The 15,365-nt window shown below is 39.7% G+C and overlaps 1 protein-coding gene across 1 annotated transcript in view; it reads right to left on the bottom strand.

The window, feature by feature from the left end:
- Nucleotides 1-70: 70 nt before the first annotated feature.
- The window catches only part of LOC134177992 (FACT complex subunit SPT16-like), a 27,786-nt gene continuing 12,491 nt past the window's right edge, over nt 71-15,365 (bottom strand). Inside the window, exons 12-37 of the mRNA XM_062644772.1 lie at nt 14,459-14,549; nt 11,577-11,650; nt 10,873-10,985; nt 10,746-10,811; nt 10,643-10,687; nt 9,364-9,420; nt 9,233-9,307; nt 9,067-9,107; nt 8,929-9,011; nt 8,042-8,112; nt 7,927-7,991; nt 7,808-7,870; nt 7,352-7,484; nt 7,117-7,249; nt 6,639-6,712; nt 6,526-6,570; nt 5,655-5,708; nt 5,510-5,581; nt 4,226-4,338; nt 4,090-4,165; nt 3,814-3,870; nt 3,642-3,754; nt 3,436-3,565; nt 2,305-2,434; nt 426-494; nt 71-362 (exon numbers count right to left, since the gene is read on the bottom strand). Of these exons, the coding sequence (XP_062500756.1) occupies nt 253-362; nt 426-494; nt 2,305-2,434; nt 3,436-3,565; nt 3,642-3,754; nt 3,814-3,870; nt 4,090-4,165; nt 4,226-4,338; nt 5,510-5,581; nt 5,655-5,708; nt 6,526-6,570; nt 6,639-6,712; nt 7,117-7,249; nt 7,352-7,484; nt 7,808-7,870; nt 7,927-7,991; nt 8,042-8,112; nt 8,929-9,011; nt 9,067-9,107; nt 9,233-9,307; nt 9,364-9,420; nt 10,643-10,687; nt 10,746-10,811; nt 10,873-10,985; nt 11,577-11,650; nt 14,459-14,549 (2,153 nt within the window). The 3' untranslated portion in view covers nt 71-252. The remainder of the gene's footprint in view (nt 363-425; nt 495-2,304; nt 2,435-3,435; nt 3,566-3,641; nt 3,755-3,813; nt 3,871-4,089; nt 4,166-4,225; nt 4,339-5,509; nt 5,582-5,654; nt 5,709-6,525; nt 6,571-6,638; nt 6,713-7,116; nt 7,250-7,351; nt 7,485-7,807; nt 7,871-7,926; nt 7,992-8,041; nt 8,113-8,928; nt 9,012-9,066; nt 9,108-9,232; nt 9,308-9,363; nt 9,421-10,642; nt 10,688-10,745; nt 10,812-10,872; nt 10,986-11,576; nt 11,651-14,458; nt 14,550-15,365) is intronic.

Below are 15,365 nucleotides of genomic sequence, written 5' to 3'. Positions count from 1 at the left end.
GAATCTCTGGTCTGACCAAATGTTGCCAGTCTATTCTCGCAAACTTGCCATAAGATACACACAGTGCTAGTACACTTTAAACTGACATCAGAACAACCTCGTAACATTAGAGTCTAAGACCATTATTGCAATTCTGAAATTAGTCAGAAAGTATTCGCACCCACCATCTGCAATATAGCAAGGCCATACTAATTAAGAGGTAAAGAAACGTCTTCGCTACTGCATACAATTTTAAGTACAAAAACAGTCACGTCATTTTCTCCTCTTGTTTCTGCTTGCATGGGTACTGCTGCTGTGTCTTTTCCGTGAGCTTTTCTTTCTCACTGCTTCATCGAGTTCCCAGTCAGGTTTCGCATCATCAGCTGGTGTATACAAGAGAGCGATGACTAACCAGTCAATGCAAGATTAATTAACAAGTTGAGTACCATGCTGTGCCTCTTTTTCTAGTTCATCCCAGTCTTTGCCTTCTGATTCATCACTGCCTAGTTCACCCTCTTCATCAAAAATAAATGTGTTATTGCTTTGACAGCTACAGTTGACCATGCCGTATGGTAGCAGTCAGTAGTCATGACGACCATATGACATAGCAACCGGAGCTCCTCAGTAGATTTACAATAGATAATATATTTAACCAGAAGAGCGCATGCGCTAGGGTTACAGCATTGTGGTTTATAATTAGGTGTGAGTGCTAAGAGCTGCAAGCATCTATGTATAGGTTATCACCCACGTTCCAGAGCAATATCATATTTATTGCCCGAGCACCGTATTATATAATAACAACGGCTCGTGCAATAAACGGTGAGAGGCAATAAATATGATATTGCTCTGGAACAAGGGTGATAACCGACTTAGTTACCGGCACGTGGCCCTACCCAATGAGCGTTCGAGTAGATGACCATAGACAACATAAGATGTAGTGTAAGGTTTGAGTATCAGGGACAGTCCCATGGCAAGCATGCTATGATTATATAATTGTGAGAGCGGGCAATAACTACGGTATGTGTGCAATAACTACAGTATGTGTACAATAACTAAACAATGCAGGCACTTGGCCGAATACAGATATTATTGCACCATCTACGAGAGCGCTCATTGGGTAGGGGCCACGTGCCGGTAACTAACTGTTAATCTGTCTGCCTGTCTGTCTGTCTGTCTGTCTGTTAGTCTGTCAATGGTAGTATATTTTCATAAATCGACACTAAAACATCAACATATCATAAACTAAAATAATGTCCAGCAACCACCAAGTCTGTCTGTCTGTCTGTCTGTCTGTCTGTCTGTCTTTTGTTATAGTATTGCGTCACGTGCATTGATCCTGACACCAATGGATGTGCTACTTGGGAACTACACCAGCTGTCTGCTAGCCTACGTACCAAGCAATCCTTTCGAATGTATACTTGCCTGTTGAGATCACTAACTGTTTAATTAAAAACCACTTAATATTGTGTTTCCTTAGTACAACAAACCATAAATTTCTGATCTCATTTCAGTTCTATAAGGACAGACCAACTAAATTTTTATGCACCAACCGGTCACAAAGAAGTACTGATCGTATGACATTTGAGTATGTGCAGTTTTCATTGCACTGCATACAGACGTGAGATAAAAATGGACACTACAATAAGAGATGCCGATAACCAGAAGAATGCCGTAACAGTCACCGGACCACATGGACACTTGCAGAGTCATTGATACGTAGTTGTAGGATGTATATACTACCAGTCATTATACAGCAAGCATAATATCATTGCACATGTGCACATCAAATTCTATTAAATAAATTAATATAAATTTATAAATTTAAATTTAAATTTTATAAATTTTCAAAATATTTAAAGATTTTTGGTCAAGCTCAAAACTGGACCGGCGAATCCGAGCATCAAGAAATTTAATTGGTCTGGCCTACAAGCATATTACATATGCAGTGAAACTCGCGTGCATGTGCTTTGCTGTGCTGTGCTTTGCTGTGTGCTGTGGTGTGGTGTGGTGTGGTGTGTGTGTGTGTGTGTGTGTGTGTGTGTGTGTGTGTGTGTGTGTGTGTGTGTGTGTGTGTGTGTCGTGTGTGTGTGTGTCTGTGTGTGTGTGTGTGTGTGTCTGTGTGTGTGTGTGTGTGTGTGTGTGTGTGTGTGTGTCTGTGTGTGTGTGTCTGTGTGTGTGTGTCTGTGTGTCTGTGTGTGTGTGTGTGTGTGTGTGTGTGTGTGTGTGTGTGTGTGTGTGTTTGCGTAAACAGAAAAACCAAGGCAGGATAAGTCAATTATTAATCAATGAATTACTTCTACTGTGCCATACATCACTTATGCATACCTTCGGAAATCTCGTCAACCTCGGACATTGAGTAATCATCTGAGCTACTCTCCCGATATTCTTCGCCACTACCACTTACAGACGGTTCATAAGCTGCAGCGTCCTCGCCCTCTTCGTCCTCTCCTTCAGACTACAGTAAGAAAATGATGTTCATCCATACACAAGAATATCTAATTCAAAGAAACTAAAACAACATATAAAATAAACAAATAAATAATAAATTTTAAATTAATTAATTAATTTTAAATAAGGTTCCGGTGGTCTTGGGAGCTTTGGGCACAGTGCACGCAGGTATTGCACGATGGCTGGACATTATTCCAGGTCATCACAACCTGCAGCACTTACAGAAAACAGTGCTTCTGGGATCTACTTGGATCCTTCATAAAGTCATGTCTTCTTTCTAGACAGCCGTGATGGTCTTTGAAGCAAACTTCTGAAGCAGGGTTTGCTTCTGGTACTTGTAATAGACTTTACAAACCAGACTGATCTGGTTGAGCACAACAATAAATAAATAAATAAAATAATTAATTAATTATAAATAAATGAATAAATTTTAAATTAATTAATTAATTAATTAATTCTAAAAAATAATAAATAAATAAATTTTAAATAAATCAATCAATAAATAAATAAATTTTAAAACTTTTAAGCCAAGACTTTGACAAGCTGTTCTAGTCTACGTTCTAATCTACACACTCGAAGTGCATCAAACCACGTTCAATCCACATTGCAGCAGAAGTAAATTGGATGCGCATTCAATGCTACCCATTTCACACTAAGAAACGCAATCCGTGTAAACGTCATAAACATGCCTACTTGTGTAACGTGCGTTTAGAACCTGCAGTCATCATGGCTGCCAGTCTCTTCGCAAAGATAGTTCTCTATCTTTGGTTACAGTACGTCCATTCAAGCCATAAGCACAGGATAGAGAAAGAATGTAGATCTACAGCTGCCTACACTGACACGAAGGGCTACGTGGGTAGGTATGGTGTCATGTGCAGCGGCCAATGTGCATTGAATCCACTTCAAACCTCCTCCGTATGTGGTTTGAGCAAATGCCGTTTGACAGCCAATTAAGGCGCATTCAATGCACTTTGGAGTGTAGTGAAAGGCCTTAATTAAGTGACTTACATCTGACTCCATGATGAGAAACGACCAGCCACCGTTTTCAAAAAACTCATCCGGATTATCATTGATCGTCTTCATTATCTTCGTCCAGTTGAGACTTTGAATTCCTTCAGTGTATTTAATGTCGCACGAACTAGAGAGAAATAGACATAAACAATGACGATGTTTGTCCAATTAAAACATAAACATAAGTAACAAGTCCATCTAACTCCAGCCATTCCTTGACTGCATCAAGTGAACTCATTGGAACACTTGATACCATAGCCACTTTCCGTGAGTAGTCTTTAAAGACAAAAACAATGTCGAAGTTTTTCAGATGAAACTGCAAGAGTTAATGTACTACAAACATGCACAAAAATATGCGAATACTGTACATAATACCTGAACTCTTTCAAAGTGGACAAGCTCAATTTCATCAAGAACGATTACAAAGAAAGGCTGAAGAGAAGGTAAGAAGCATCAGTTACCATTTTACAGACAAAAGTAAGCAGATACATGAACTCGTGCACACACGCACACACACACACACACACACACACACACACACACACACACACACACACACACACACACACACACACACACACACACACACACACACACACACACACACACACACACAAACAAAATTCCTAAAACAAATACTACAAAGTGTACCATTTCAGTCAAGTGAACAAGACAGTGTGTAGTTGGCTGTACCAGTACTGAGCTCCTGACAGGAACTCCATGAAAACTATTTTACAAAAACATGATACACAAAGTACAAGCCAATAATAAGTGAGCAATCACAAACCCTAAATCCCGAAACGGAACATCAAATTCAAGTTCTTGTCGAGTCAATGCTTCCACTTTCCGTCTAAATGAGTCGAATGCGTGGTTAAGTCTTGATCTCATTTCCCTTTCAGCCTGAGAAAAGAAAAACAGTCATACATACGGTAGATACTATAGACAATTTAGATTTCAAAAGCATTCGTAAATAAGCCGTTCAAGAGATTTGTGTTTACAAACAGACAGACAGACAAACAGACAGACTGACTGACTGACAGACAGACAGACAAACGACAGACTAGCATATGATAGACAAACAAACAGACAGACAGACAAACACACAAACAAACAAACAGACAGACATATAGACACACAGACAGAGACAGACAAACAGACAGACACACAGACAGACAAACAAACATACATACAAACAGACATACATACATACATACAGACAGACAGACGAACAGATAATATATTCTCATACAGATTCTACTTGTACATATACAAAGTCATTAACTGATGGACTTGACCTTGAATGTCAAAATCAAATAATCTATCTAAATCACCATGATGAGGTAACAGTTTTGAAAGTTTTCTAAGGATAACTTTGGCATTGCATCTTTGCAGAATTGTAGAAAATCTTTTTCTCTAATACGACATGAACATGGAAACATTAAAATTGGCTTCTGGATTTACTGACTGTGGTGACAAATGCTGCAAAAATTCTCTGCCTTTGTGCTCACTTCCCAAAGTGTTCTATCACAAGAGGAACACATCTTGATACATATCCTCCTGATACAAGCTCTTCTGAATATTTTTTATTTTATTTTCTTCTCTTGTCGCGGCAGCATGACCATTTTCCTTGCTAGCCCTCCCAATAATGTCCTGACTCTATGGATGAGCCAGAGACAGACAGACAGACAGACAGACAGACAGACAGACAGACAGACACACAGACAAACAAACAAACACACACACACACACACATACACACACCCAAACAGAAGCAAAACACCTCTGATAATAAACCAATACATTGCACAAACTTCAACCCATCCCTCCTCTCGTATTAATTAAGTTAAAGATAAAAGGACAACTATACACTTTCATTGCAAACATGCATGCATATGTAACGTGCATGTATGTATCAGACACAGAACTTCATTATGTTATCACACAAAACTTCAGTACAAAAGTTCTGCAAAGTATTTATGTTTCATAGGTAGACAACTAGCTGATAAGACACTCACAATAATGATGACGTATTATACCAAAAATACCAAAGCATCACAACAGTACACATCACCTGTTCTGCTTGCAAATCATCTCGATCATGCATCGTTTGCCTATGGCCCAGATCAGTAACAATCTCGCCGACCTAACATGCAACCACAACAAATTTAGTGAGACCTAAACTAAGTTAATAGTTAATTAACAAGGCATGCTCTTACCTCAGTGTAAAACTGGATATCTTGCTGCTTCTTTTTGCCAAGAAGAATAGGATGCTAACAAGAGAGACGTATTAAACAATTAGTATATAGTTGCCCATTGAGTTGAAATCGGCAATTCAGTCCATCAATTTAACTAACCATACGAATGACATTTAATTATTTACTTGTGTTGGTGTCATGCAGTCTTGAAAATAATATCATACTTTAATTAAAATTAAAGAATACTTAATTATCAATTTATGGATATTATTTACATCTGTATGTACAAAAATCAAAGACAAATGTTACATATTTACATATCTGTCCAGCACACACAAATGGCAAATGGATAAGGAGCTGCCGTTAAACGGTAATGCCCCCCAGCCACATGGCTGGGTTCCTGTGCACTAAGCAGGAGCTATGGGCCGTGCTAAGCAATCTCCTGGAGCCTGGTCAGGTGCTCACAGGAGCACCGATTGCGATGCCAACTGTGGTGCGGGCACTCAAAGACCCACCCGGAGGTCTTTGCCACCCCCGTCAAAGACCAGGTACTCATTTATACTCCTGAGTCGAGAGCCAGGACACACACACACACACACACACACACACACACACACACACACACGCACACACACACACAGGTGGGGCCGGGGCAGTGAGTGAGACACACATACACGCACATGCACACACACTCACACACACACACACACACACACACACACACACACACACACACACACACACACACGCATGCACGCACGCACACACACAGGTGGGGCTGGGGCAATGAGTGAGACACACATACACGCACATGCACACACACAAAAACACCCCTTACAATTTAAGTCACAACAATACACTATAATTACAAGTCAATGCATGTACAACACACCTTGAGATGGAAATGAATGAGAATAATCATTTCATTATCGCACGGCTAAAGTAAGAACAAACATCATTGTATTTGATTACAACTATGTTTACATTAATCGTATGTATATATACCTGGAAAAATGCATGTTTTACGTTCGCATAAAGAATATCAACAGTTGGACCTCTGTAGGCAGTGAAACGAATGCCTGTTGTAGAGAAAAACAAAATAAATAAGTTGTCCATACAAGACAAGTGCAACTGACTTATTGCCTGTCTACAGTGTGTGTGTGTGTGTGTGTGTGTGTGTGTGTGTGTGTGCGCGCGCACGTGTGTGTCTGTGTCTCTGTGTGTGTGTGTGTGTGTGCACGCGTGTGCATGTGTGTATGTGTAAGACACAGTACTCTTCACATCTACATAACATAAAAAATAAATACAAAAATTTAAATTATAACTAAAATACAAAATTAATATCAAAATAATGAAATAAAATAAAACTACAAACAATTAAAGGATACACTCACTACAAGACTAGGTTTGCCTTTCCTTCATCAACCCATCTCCAACTCTACTATTACTTCACTAATTAATCAAAGACAGACACTACCATTACCATTGACATGTGCTTCTACTACACCCTGAGATCTCGTCTTTCCAGCCGTAATGTTTGGTCTTATGTAGACGTCTTTCAACTTCGGAACGTTTTTGCCATGAGCAACCTGCAGGGTTGCCTGCTCAACAATACCCTAAAACAAAACCAAAACATGCACAACACGCCCAATAAAACTGATCAAGAAAACATAATTTGTGTGCAACCACAGCGCAGGATTTAAGTTAGACGTTCGTACTTCCATTTCTTTCCTCTCTGCTTCTCTTGTTCTCCACTTCTTCTGTACTTCTTTGATGAGACGAAATGCAGTGCTGAGGTTACTGGCTGCTGGTACTGTGTGCCCTATTCGAACACAGCTGCTTCGGTATGTTCTACGAGAGTCAAGAAACAGTTGATTATAATAGCAACAATTACAATGTTATTTGCATGTGAACTGCTCCATCCTTAATAGTGACATCAAAAGTCCAATAAGTATTACAACATGTAGCGTCACTTGATTATATTGTAATGCAGTTGTCTGTTGATGAATGTGCATATATACACATGTACATGTGTGTTGCACACACACACACCACACACACACCACCACCACCACCACCACCACCACCACCACCACCACACAAAACCGTTCAAGTAATGCTTTCATTCATAAAATTCAATAGAGCCCATGTGTATACAACACAAACGTCCTTACACTTCTTTCAAAAACGTGGCATCTGGGTTGATAAAGTTTGTCCCCTCAGTTCGTCCAAAAGTGCTAAAGCCACTAAAAGTTACACAGAAATCCATACACACACATAATACCATCCACACCTTCCCGGAAAGTAGAAATTTATTCTCAAGTAGCTGTAGTCACCTTCGTCATTCTTGCTGATGTTCTAAACATCTCATCAAAGAGCATGTCTAGACTGGAAATGTGTTACCAAACCTTGATGGATGAGACGTGAAATGGAGTAGGAATTCCAGAAATTGGTAGCACAACTGTTTCATGTTTACGATCTGAGAAATCAGAATGACAATGAGAATCGCACAGAAACTAATTGTAAAGCTAGCAGTTTCTTATTTTACAACCAAAACAATTAAGTGAACTCAAATATTATGTTTGTGAATTATACACATATCACATGTCCGTAAAGAAGCTGTCCATCTATTCTAGTATTGTATAAACTTAGAACGTGTGTGTGTGCACGCGCGCGCGTGTGTTTGTGTGTGTGCATGTGTGTGTCTATGTGTACATGCGTGGAATTCGCCAGAGTCCTAAACCACACATCACATTTACAACCAATGTAGCACAGCAGAGCAAGGTTTCAATATACTTTCAGAGGTGTTTGTGTGTCTGTCATCTGTCTGTCTGTGTATCCATCTGTCTGTCTGTGTATGCGTCTGTCTGTCCGCCTGTCAGTCTGTGCATTTGTCTGTCTGTCTGTCTGTCTGTCTGTAAACATTATATCTCTTGAACAGCTTTAACTTAACATATCAATATGAAATTCTCAGAATATGATCTTGCCAAGCTCTTGGACAACTTCAAAAATGGGCACTCAGGGTTGACAAATTGATTACAAATCAATGAATCCTAAACTAACACCCCAAGATCCAACTCAAACTTTACGATTGGCATGCAGGTTGTGCAATCCTATCAGATGGCTTCTAGTTCAACAAAATTCATCACAAGAAAAAGTGTGGTGACTGACTACTAATTATAAACAAATCAGGACTTGCCATATCACTATTTGCAACAATTACACAACAGTTATTATTTCAATCACATCACACACACACAAGTTAAACATAAAAGACATCGTACTATTTACCTACCTACGAATATCTTTGCCTCTTGAACATCAGGATCGACTGGCATAACAGACAAGTGCCTGTATGCAACATTCGATGTCTTGACTCTACACAACAAAGCATCATCACACAACGAAACAAAGAAAAACACGATCCACATACTTCCTTTCCTTGACTTGTCCTTTGGACTCGGCCAAACGTCTCTGAAACACAGAAACCAAAACAGATTCACCGCCAGCAATTAAAATTAGTAAACAATTCCAATGTGATTGAGTATCTCCAATGTGTAGACAATCATGTAATAGACAGTCAAAACAGCCATAACAACCTTTGCTTCTTCGTGCATTTGTGCTGCTAGTTCTGACTGATGCAGCTTCCTGCGCTTCTCTGCTGTTATTTCTGGCTGTAATTGCATAACGTAAGTAATGCAAACTGTCACGAAGGCTCAATACAGTTTACCCGTGTTCGTACGTCTAAAACAGCATTTCGGGATTCGACCGATATCAATAGATCGTCCTGAGAAAACAATTTGATCATGTATCATCATTAATTAATCGTATTTTGTGTTTGTGGTACATTTATCTATTAGGTAGCACTCACAATACAATCACAGCCCTTGTACGTATAATCATTATTTACAATTTGTTTATAATTTGCAGTAAGGCTTAAAGTAAAGTGAACATTGCCTTCTGGGAAATAATCAACTGAGCAACAGATATGTATATGCAGAACATATTAATTAACACGATCAAGCTGCACTTGCAGTCATGCATTGATAATAAAAATAATAAATAAATGAAAAATAAAATAAAAAAGTAAATAAATAGAAGAACTACACAATTATGTTGGTGTGAATCAAATACACATTCATTCAAATAAATAGATACATAAATAGATAAATAAATAAATAAATAATAAATAAATAAATGTAGTTAGTGACAATGGCTACCACTCATGGTTTGGGGGTTCAAACCCCAGTGACGACAGTAAATTATGAAACTTGTCTGTCTTTCTTTCTCATGTTTCTCTAGTCCATGAGACTATGACGTTCGGTGCTTTCCTGGTGGTCATTGATATCTACTAAGCGTGCTGTACCATGTTCGCGGTCACCGTAAATGCCCCCAATCTATATCGAATTGACTAGTCATTGAGCGCTGTGTGGACTACACAGAAGCATGTACCCTGCTGGGCTCACCTGCCATGTTGGTGGGCCCCAGATGGGGGTAAAGACCCCACTTGCCCATCATGGAGGAACACAACAACACACAATAAATAAATAAATAAATAAAGAAAGAAATAATAAATAAATAAATAAATAATAAATAAATAATAAATAAATAATAAATAAATAATAAATAAATAAATAATAAATTAGTGCACGCAGGTATTGCACGGTGGCTGGACCTTATTCCAGGTCATCACAACCTGCAGCACTTACAGAAAACAGTGCTTCTGGGATCTACTCGGATCCTTCGTAAAGTCATGTCTTCTATCTAGACAGCCGTGATGGTCTAAGTACTTCTGAAGCAGGGTTTGCTTCCGGTACTTGTAATAGACTTTACAGACCAGACTGATCTGGTTGAGCACGTAGAAATAAATAAATAATAAAATAATCTATCAGCTCATCCATTTACCCACTCCAGGCCTTTTCAAGCAATTGTAAAAGGTATAGACTATTAGAGCATCATAGAATGAGAACATAAGATCATGCAATTATCTTGAAATTATGTATCTTTACCTCCACATTGCCATCCTGTTGGTCTTCATCCTCCTCATCTTCACCCTACAACATCCTATTTAGTGCCGGTGAGCATAAAGTATGTGTATATTTCAATAACAACCTTCAGAAATATGGCAATGTTCTTGATCTGTTTTTTCGTCGCCGTCTGTGATTCGGCTGGTTTACCCTGTACGTAGAACGATGGATGCAATGGCAGTTGACTGCTAAATACTACAAGTTACGTGTACTTCTTGAACAACAACCGTGTCACCAATGAATAAAGCATAGTTCTTATCGGCTTCATCAACAGCAGCTGCATTAGTTAAACCAGAGAATCCCAAGTTGATATTGAATACCATTCCTTTGAAAAACACCACACAATAGTCAACGGTGAAACAAACTTTTGAGCACCAAAACAGTATCACTAACTCAACCGGTTAGCAACTCAAATACAGTATAACTACCCAAAACCACCACTGAATGTCTGAAAAAAGCTGTGCATACAGTCTTGCCTTGTCTGTCCGTCCATTTGTCCGTCTGGCTGACTGTTTGTCTGTCTGTTTGTCAATCTGTCTGTTTGTCAATCTGTCTGTCTGTCTGTCTGCCTGTCTGTCTGTCTGTCTGCCTGTTGTCTGTCCATTTGTCAATCTGTCTGTCTGTCTGTCTGTCTGTCTGTCTGTCTGTGTACATCACTCACAGAAATCATGGGAAACAATTACTGCTTCTAATCCCGCTATAGTACTGTGGCAGCTCTAGCCAACACTGCTACCCAAACCTTAAGGCTACACACATGTTTCTACTTGTTTCTGTAGGCACTCTCCAATCAAAGCATTACAACCACATAATTATTGATAGAAAATAATGTAATCAAACACGTGCAATTCATCATGTTCTAATGGCTGTACAAACATTAAATAAGCCACACTTAAGATGTCCATGTCATATGCTGTACCTTTCTGAGCAACAGCTGTTGTCTTGGCACTGATCATCAATGAGCTTTCTCGAAACTCAATACCCATAGCAAACCTAACAAATAGAAATATGAAACAACTACCTTGTACAAATGTGAAACTGTCCAGCAGCCTTCTCACTCATCTCTCTCTCTCTCTCTCTCTCCTTCACTATTGTCTTGCCTTGTCTGTCTGTCCATTTGTCTGTCTGTTTGTCTGTCTGTCTGTCTGTTTGTCCATTTGTCTGTCTGTTTGTCGATCTGTCTGTCTGTCTGCCTATTTGTCCATTTGTCTGTCTGCCTATTTGTCTGTCTGTCTGTCTGTCTGTCTTCTGTCCTTTTGTCTGCCCGTCTGTCTGTCTGTCTGTTTGTCCATTTGTCTGTCTGTTTGTTCATTTGTCTGTCAATACATATGCTTTCAAACATTGAACTATTATAACCATCTAAGCAAAGCAACTAAATACTACCCAAGCCAATAGGGCTTGGTTCTACCTACGATTATTTATGTTTATGTGGCTGTCTCTTGAAACAACCTTCTTTATTTTTCTGTCAATCACTCTAGCATTTGATCGTTGTAGACACACAGAAAACACGGATCTCCAGTATGTCTTGAAGGTTGATGCATTTGGCTTCCGTCTTCGTCTCTTGATAGCTGTGACAGTTTCTTCAAATAGTCTTCAGCTTTCTCTCCCCAACAGGCTGTCTGTCTGTCTATCTGTAACCGTGATTCCACTGACCTGAACTGTCATGGATAATATTTTTACTTTTAGTGTTCTGTAAGTAGAGGTTTGTGTGTAATAAATAATGTCAGTCAGTCAGTCAGTCAGTCAGTCAGTCAGTCAGTCAGTACACTCATCAGCAATACTGCCGAAAAGATTCTCATATATCTGGGAAAGCTCACAGTCAATATTAGACAATCTGGGCGCAACTGGACAGAATCTAAAAGATGCTAAGCAGCATATCGATTCTCTCTTGGCGGGCACGCCAAGCACCCTTGGAGGGGTTTGCTTCACTGACTTAACCGATCAGCCCATCAAGCTACAACATCGCATCACGGACGAGTTATCTACAACTAGTCTTCAACACCTTCTGGATCAATCTCAGGATCAACATCAGGCTGCTCGTCTAAGGTCGATTCAAGGTCCTGGATGTGGCTCATGGCTAGAGGCAGCACCTTCCTCAGATAGGCTTGCATTTAAGCCTTCCGAATTTCGGTTAGCGGCTCTTCTGAGGCTGGGATGCCCAATGCCCTTCAAGTCCCTGGCACCTATTTGTGAGTGTGGGAAAGAAGCAGATGATTATGGATACCATTTCTTGACCTGCAAACACGGGGGTGGACCTGTATGGCAACATGACAGTGTCGTAGCAGGCTGGTGCGAGTGCCTCAAGGAGGTGGGTCTTCACCACAGAAAAGAAGTGCGAGACAGGTACACAAACAATAGTAATCGACCGGACATTGTGGTTTTCGATGCTGGAGATGGTTCTAACATTGACCTTGATATTTCACTCTCCCACCCTTGGAGCTGCGAAGCTTTTCCCAGGTCGAGTAGTGAAAGTGGATGTGCTGCATCCAGAAGAGAAGAAAAGAAGAAGGCCAAATACTTAAAAGATCTTTTACCTGGAGGTTCCACCCCTAACTTTGCGCCGTTAGTCTTTGAACATTTCGGTCACTGGGGGAATACTGCGACAGACTACCTGAACACTTTGTCATTGCGATCAAGGGACAGCGACGGAAAATGCAACAAGGCTGAATTCCGTTCCTACTGGAGAAAAAAATTGAGTGTAATCCTACAGAGATGCAATGCTAAAGTCTTGCTGAAGAAGATTGACAGACTTCATTTACAAAGTTCTAGTGCTGATATAGCTTTAGACTGCGAACTTCAAAGTAGCATTCATTAGTGGGTTTTAGATTTCAGTAGCGACTATTATGTTTCGACTTCCTATGATGTACGTAGTGCCTTGTATGTTCAATAAATGATCTTTGTCAGTCAGTCAGTCAGTCAGTCAGTCAGTCAGTCAGTCAGTCTGTCTGTCTGTCTGTTTGTCTGTCTGTCAATACATATATTTTTCATAAACGAACTATAGCACCAAAGCAATAGCTAATCTACGTGTCCATTACATCTAGTACATACATGAAAACTGGTTAAAACTACAATGCACACTATATACGCACTAAATACACATACACATTATGACTAGACAAAAGGGACCTATGGTCCCGGTCTCTAAATGTTTATGACTGTCCACTGAGACCTGAAGTCTTCCTGCAGCTGTATTCGTTGAGGAGAGATGAGAAATTCTTTGTACGGGTCTTGCTATTGCATTCTTGCAGTTGGACAGCAAATCTCTTCCTCCAAAAGTCCAAGAATTCTGGGGCATTTGGTTTGCTGTCCTCATTGACCGAACTGCGAGATAGATGTTGCAGATATTGAAACCCTTTTACTCCCCATCTTCCAAAGTGCTCGAAGACAAGGGGTATCAGTCTCACAGAGGCACCACCTGGTCTCTTTTCTAAATTGTACTTCTTCCATTTTTTCTTCACGCCTCAGAGCCGCTGTACCATCGGTGTATGCGGAGTTGGGAAGGTTTCAGAGCTCCAGGGATGGGCGAGAGATATATCTAAGTCGATGGTAGATCTGTCTGTCTGTCTGTCTGTCTGTCTGTCTGTCTGTCTGTCTGTCTGTCTGTCAAATACATATATTTTTCAAATCCAAAGAAATTTCCATCAAGAGCTTAAAAGCTAGTCTCTAAGTAAAGTTCCTCTAACTCAACAACAAACACTGTCTGTCTGTCTCTGTCTCTGTCTGTGTCATATCCACATATATTTTCATACATCAATTTACACTACATATCAGCACACTACACATGTCATATGCTCAACCCACCCAATAGTCCTAGTTAAGCATGACTCCAGTTCTGGCTTCTTTGCCTTGACATGATCAACTGTCGCCCCGTAAACATCACAAAGTTTCACTCCTAAACAGCATAATCAGTCGCAAGAGCTCAAACTGAACAAATCAATAGTCAAAACTACATACAAACGTCAATATTTGCATCAAACCAACAGAATAACAAAGACAAGAGGAACAAAGTGACAAAGAACAGATACACAAAACAGACAAGTGTGGCAGCAAGAAGAGAAAAACAAACAGACAAACAAACAACTACAAACAGATGGATAAAGCAGACAAAACCCTATGCAAAACAGCAAACACAAATAAACACAACAACAGCAATTAACTTTGTGCAGTACGCTACTGCAAAACATACCAAATATGTCCATTTGTCTGTTTGTCAATCCGTCTGTCTATCCGTCTGGCTGTTTGTTTGCCCATTTGTCTGTCTGTTTGTCAATCTGTCTGTCTGTATGTCTGTCTGTATGTCTGTCTGTATGTCTGTCTGTATGTCTGTCTGTATGTCTGTCTGTATGTTCATCTGTCTGTCAAATCTTTATATTTTATATGTATGAACTATTACAAGCTATAGATACGAAAGTCCGTTATATATCAATTAGACCCATACAGGTCTCTAAAAATTATCAACTTAGGTTGCATGCAATTGGACACTATATATGTCACTAAAGTCATTTTCTTTGCTTCATGAGCGTTTCATCTTCTGGATGAAACCTTTGCGTTGCACCTTTGGAGAGCTACAGCGAATCTTCTTCTACAGTAGCACTTGAAATCTTGGTCACTGTTACCAAGGTCGATGTTTTTACTTAGTTGAGATAAATGAGACAGCAATGATTGTGCTTGTCTCCCCCAACGACCGAAGTGTTCCATAACTAGAGGC

This window comes from Corticium candelabrum, chromosome 4 (assembly GCF_963422355.1).
Source record: "Corticium candelabrum chromosome 4, ooCorCand1.1, whole genome shotgun sequence".
Classification (NCBI taxonomy): Eukaryota; Metazoa; Porifera; class Homoscleromorpha; order Homosclerophorida; family Plakinidae; genus Corticium; species Corticium candelabrum.
This window is presented reverse-complemented; position numbering and strand designations above follow the sequence as displayed.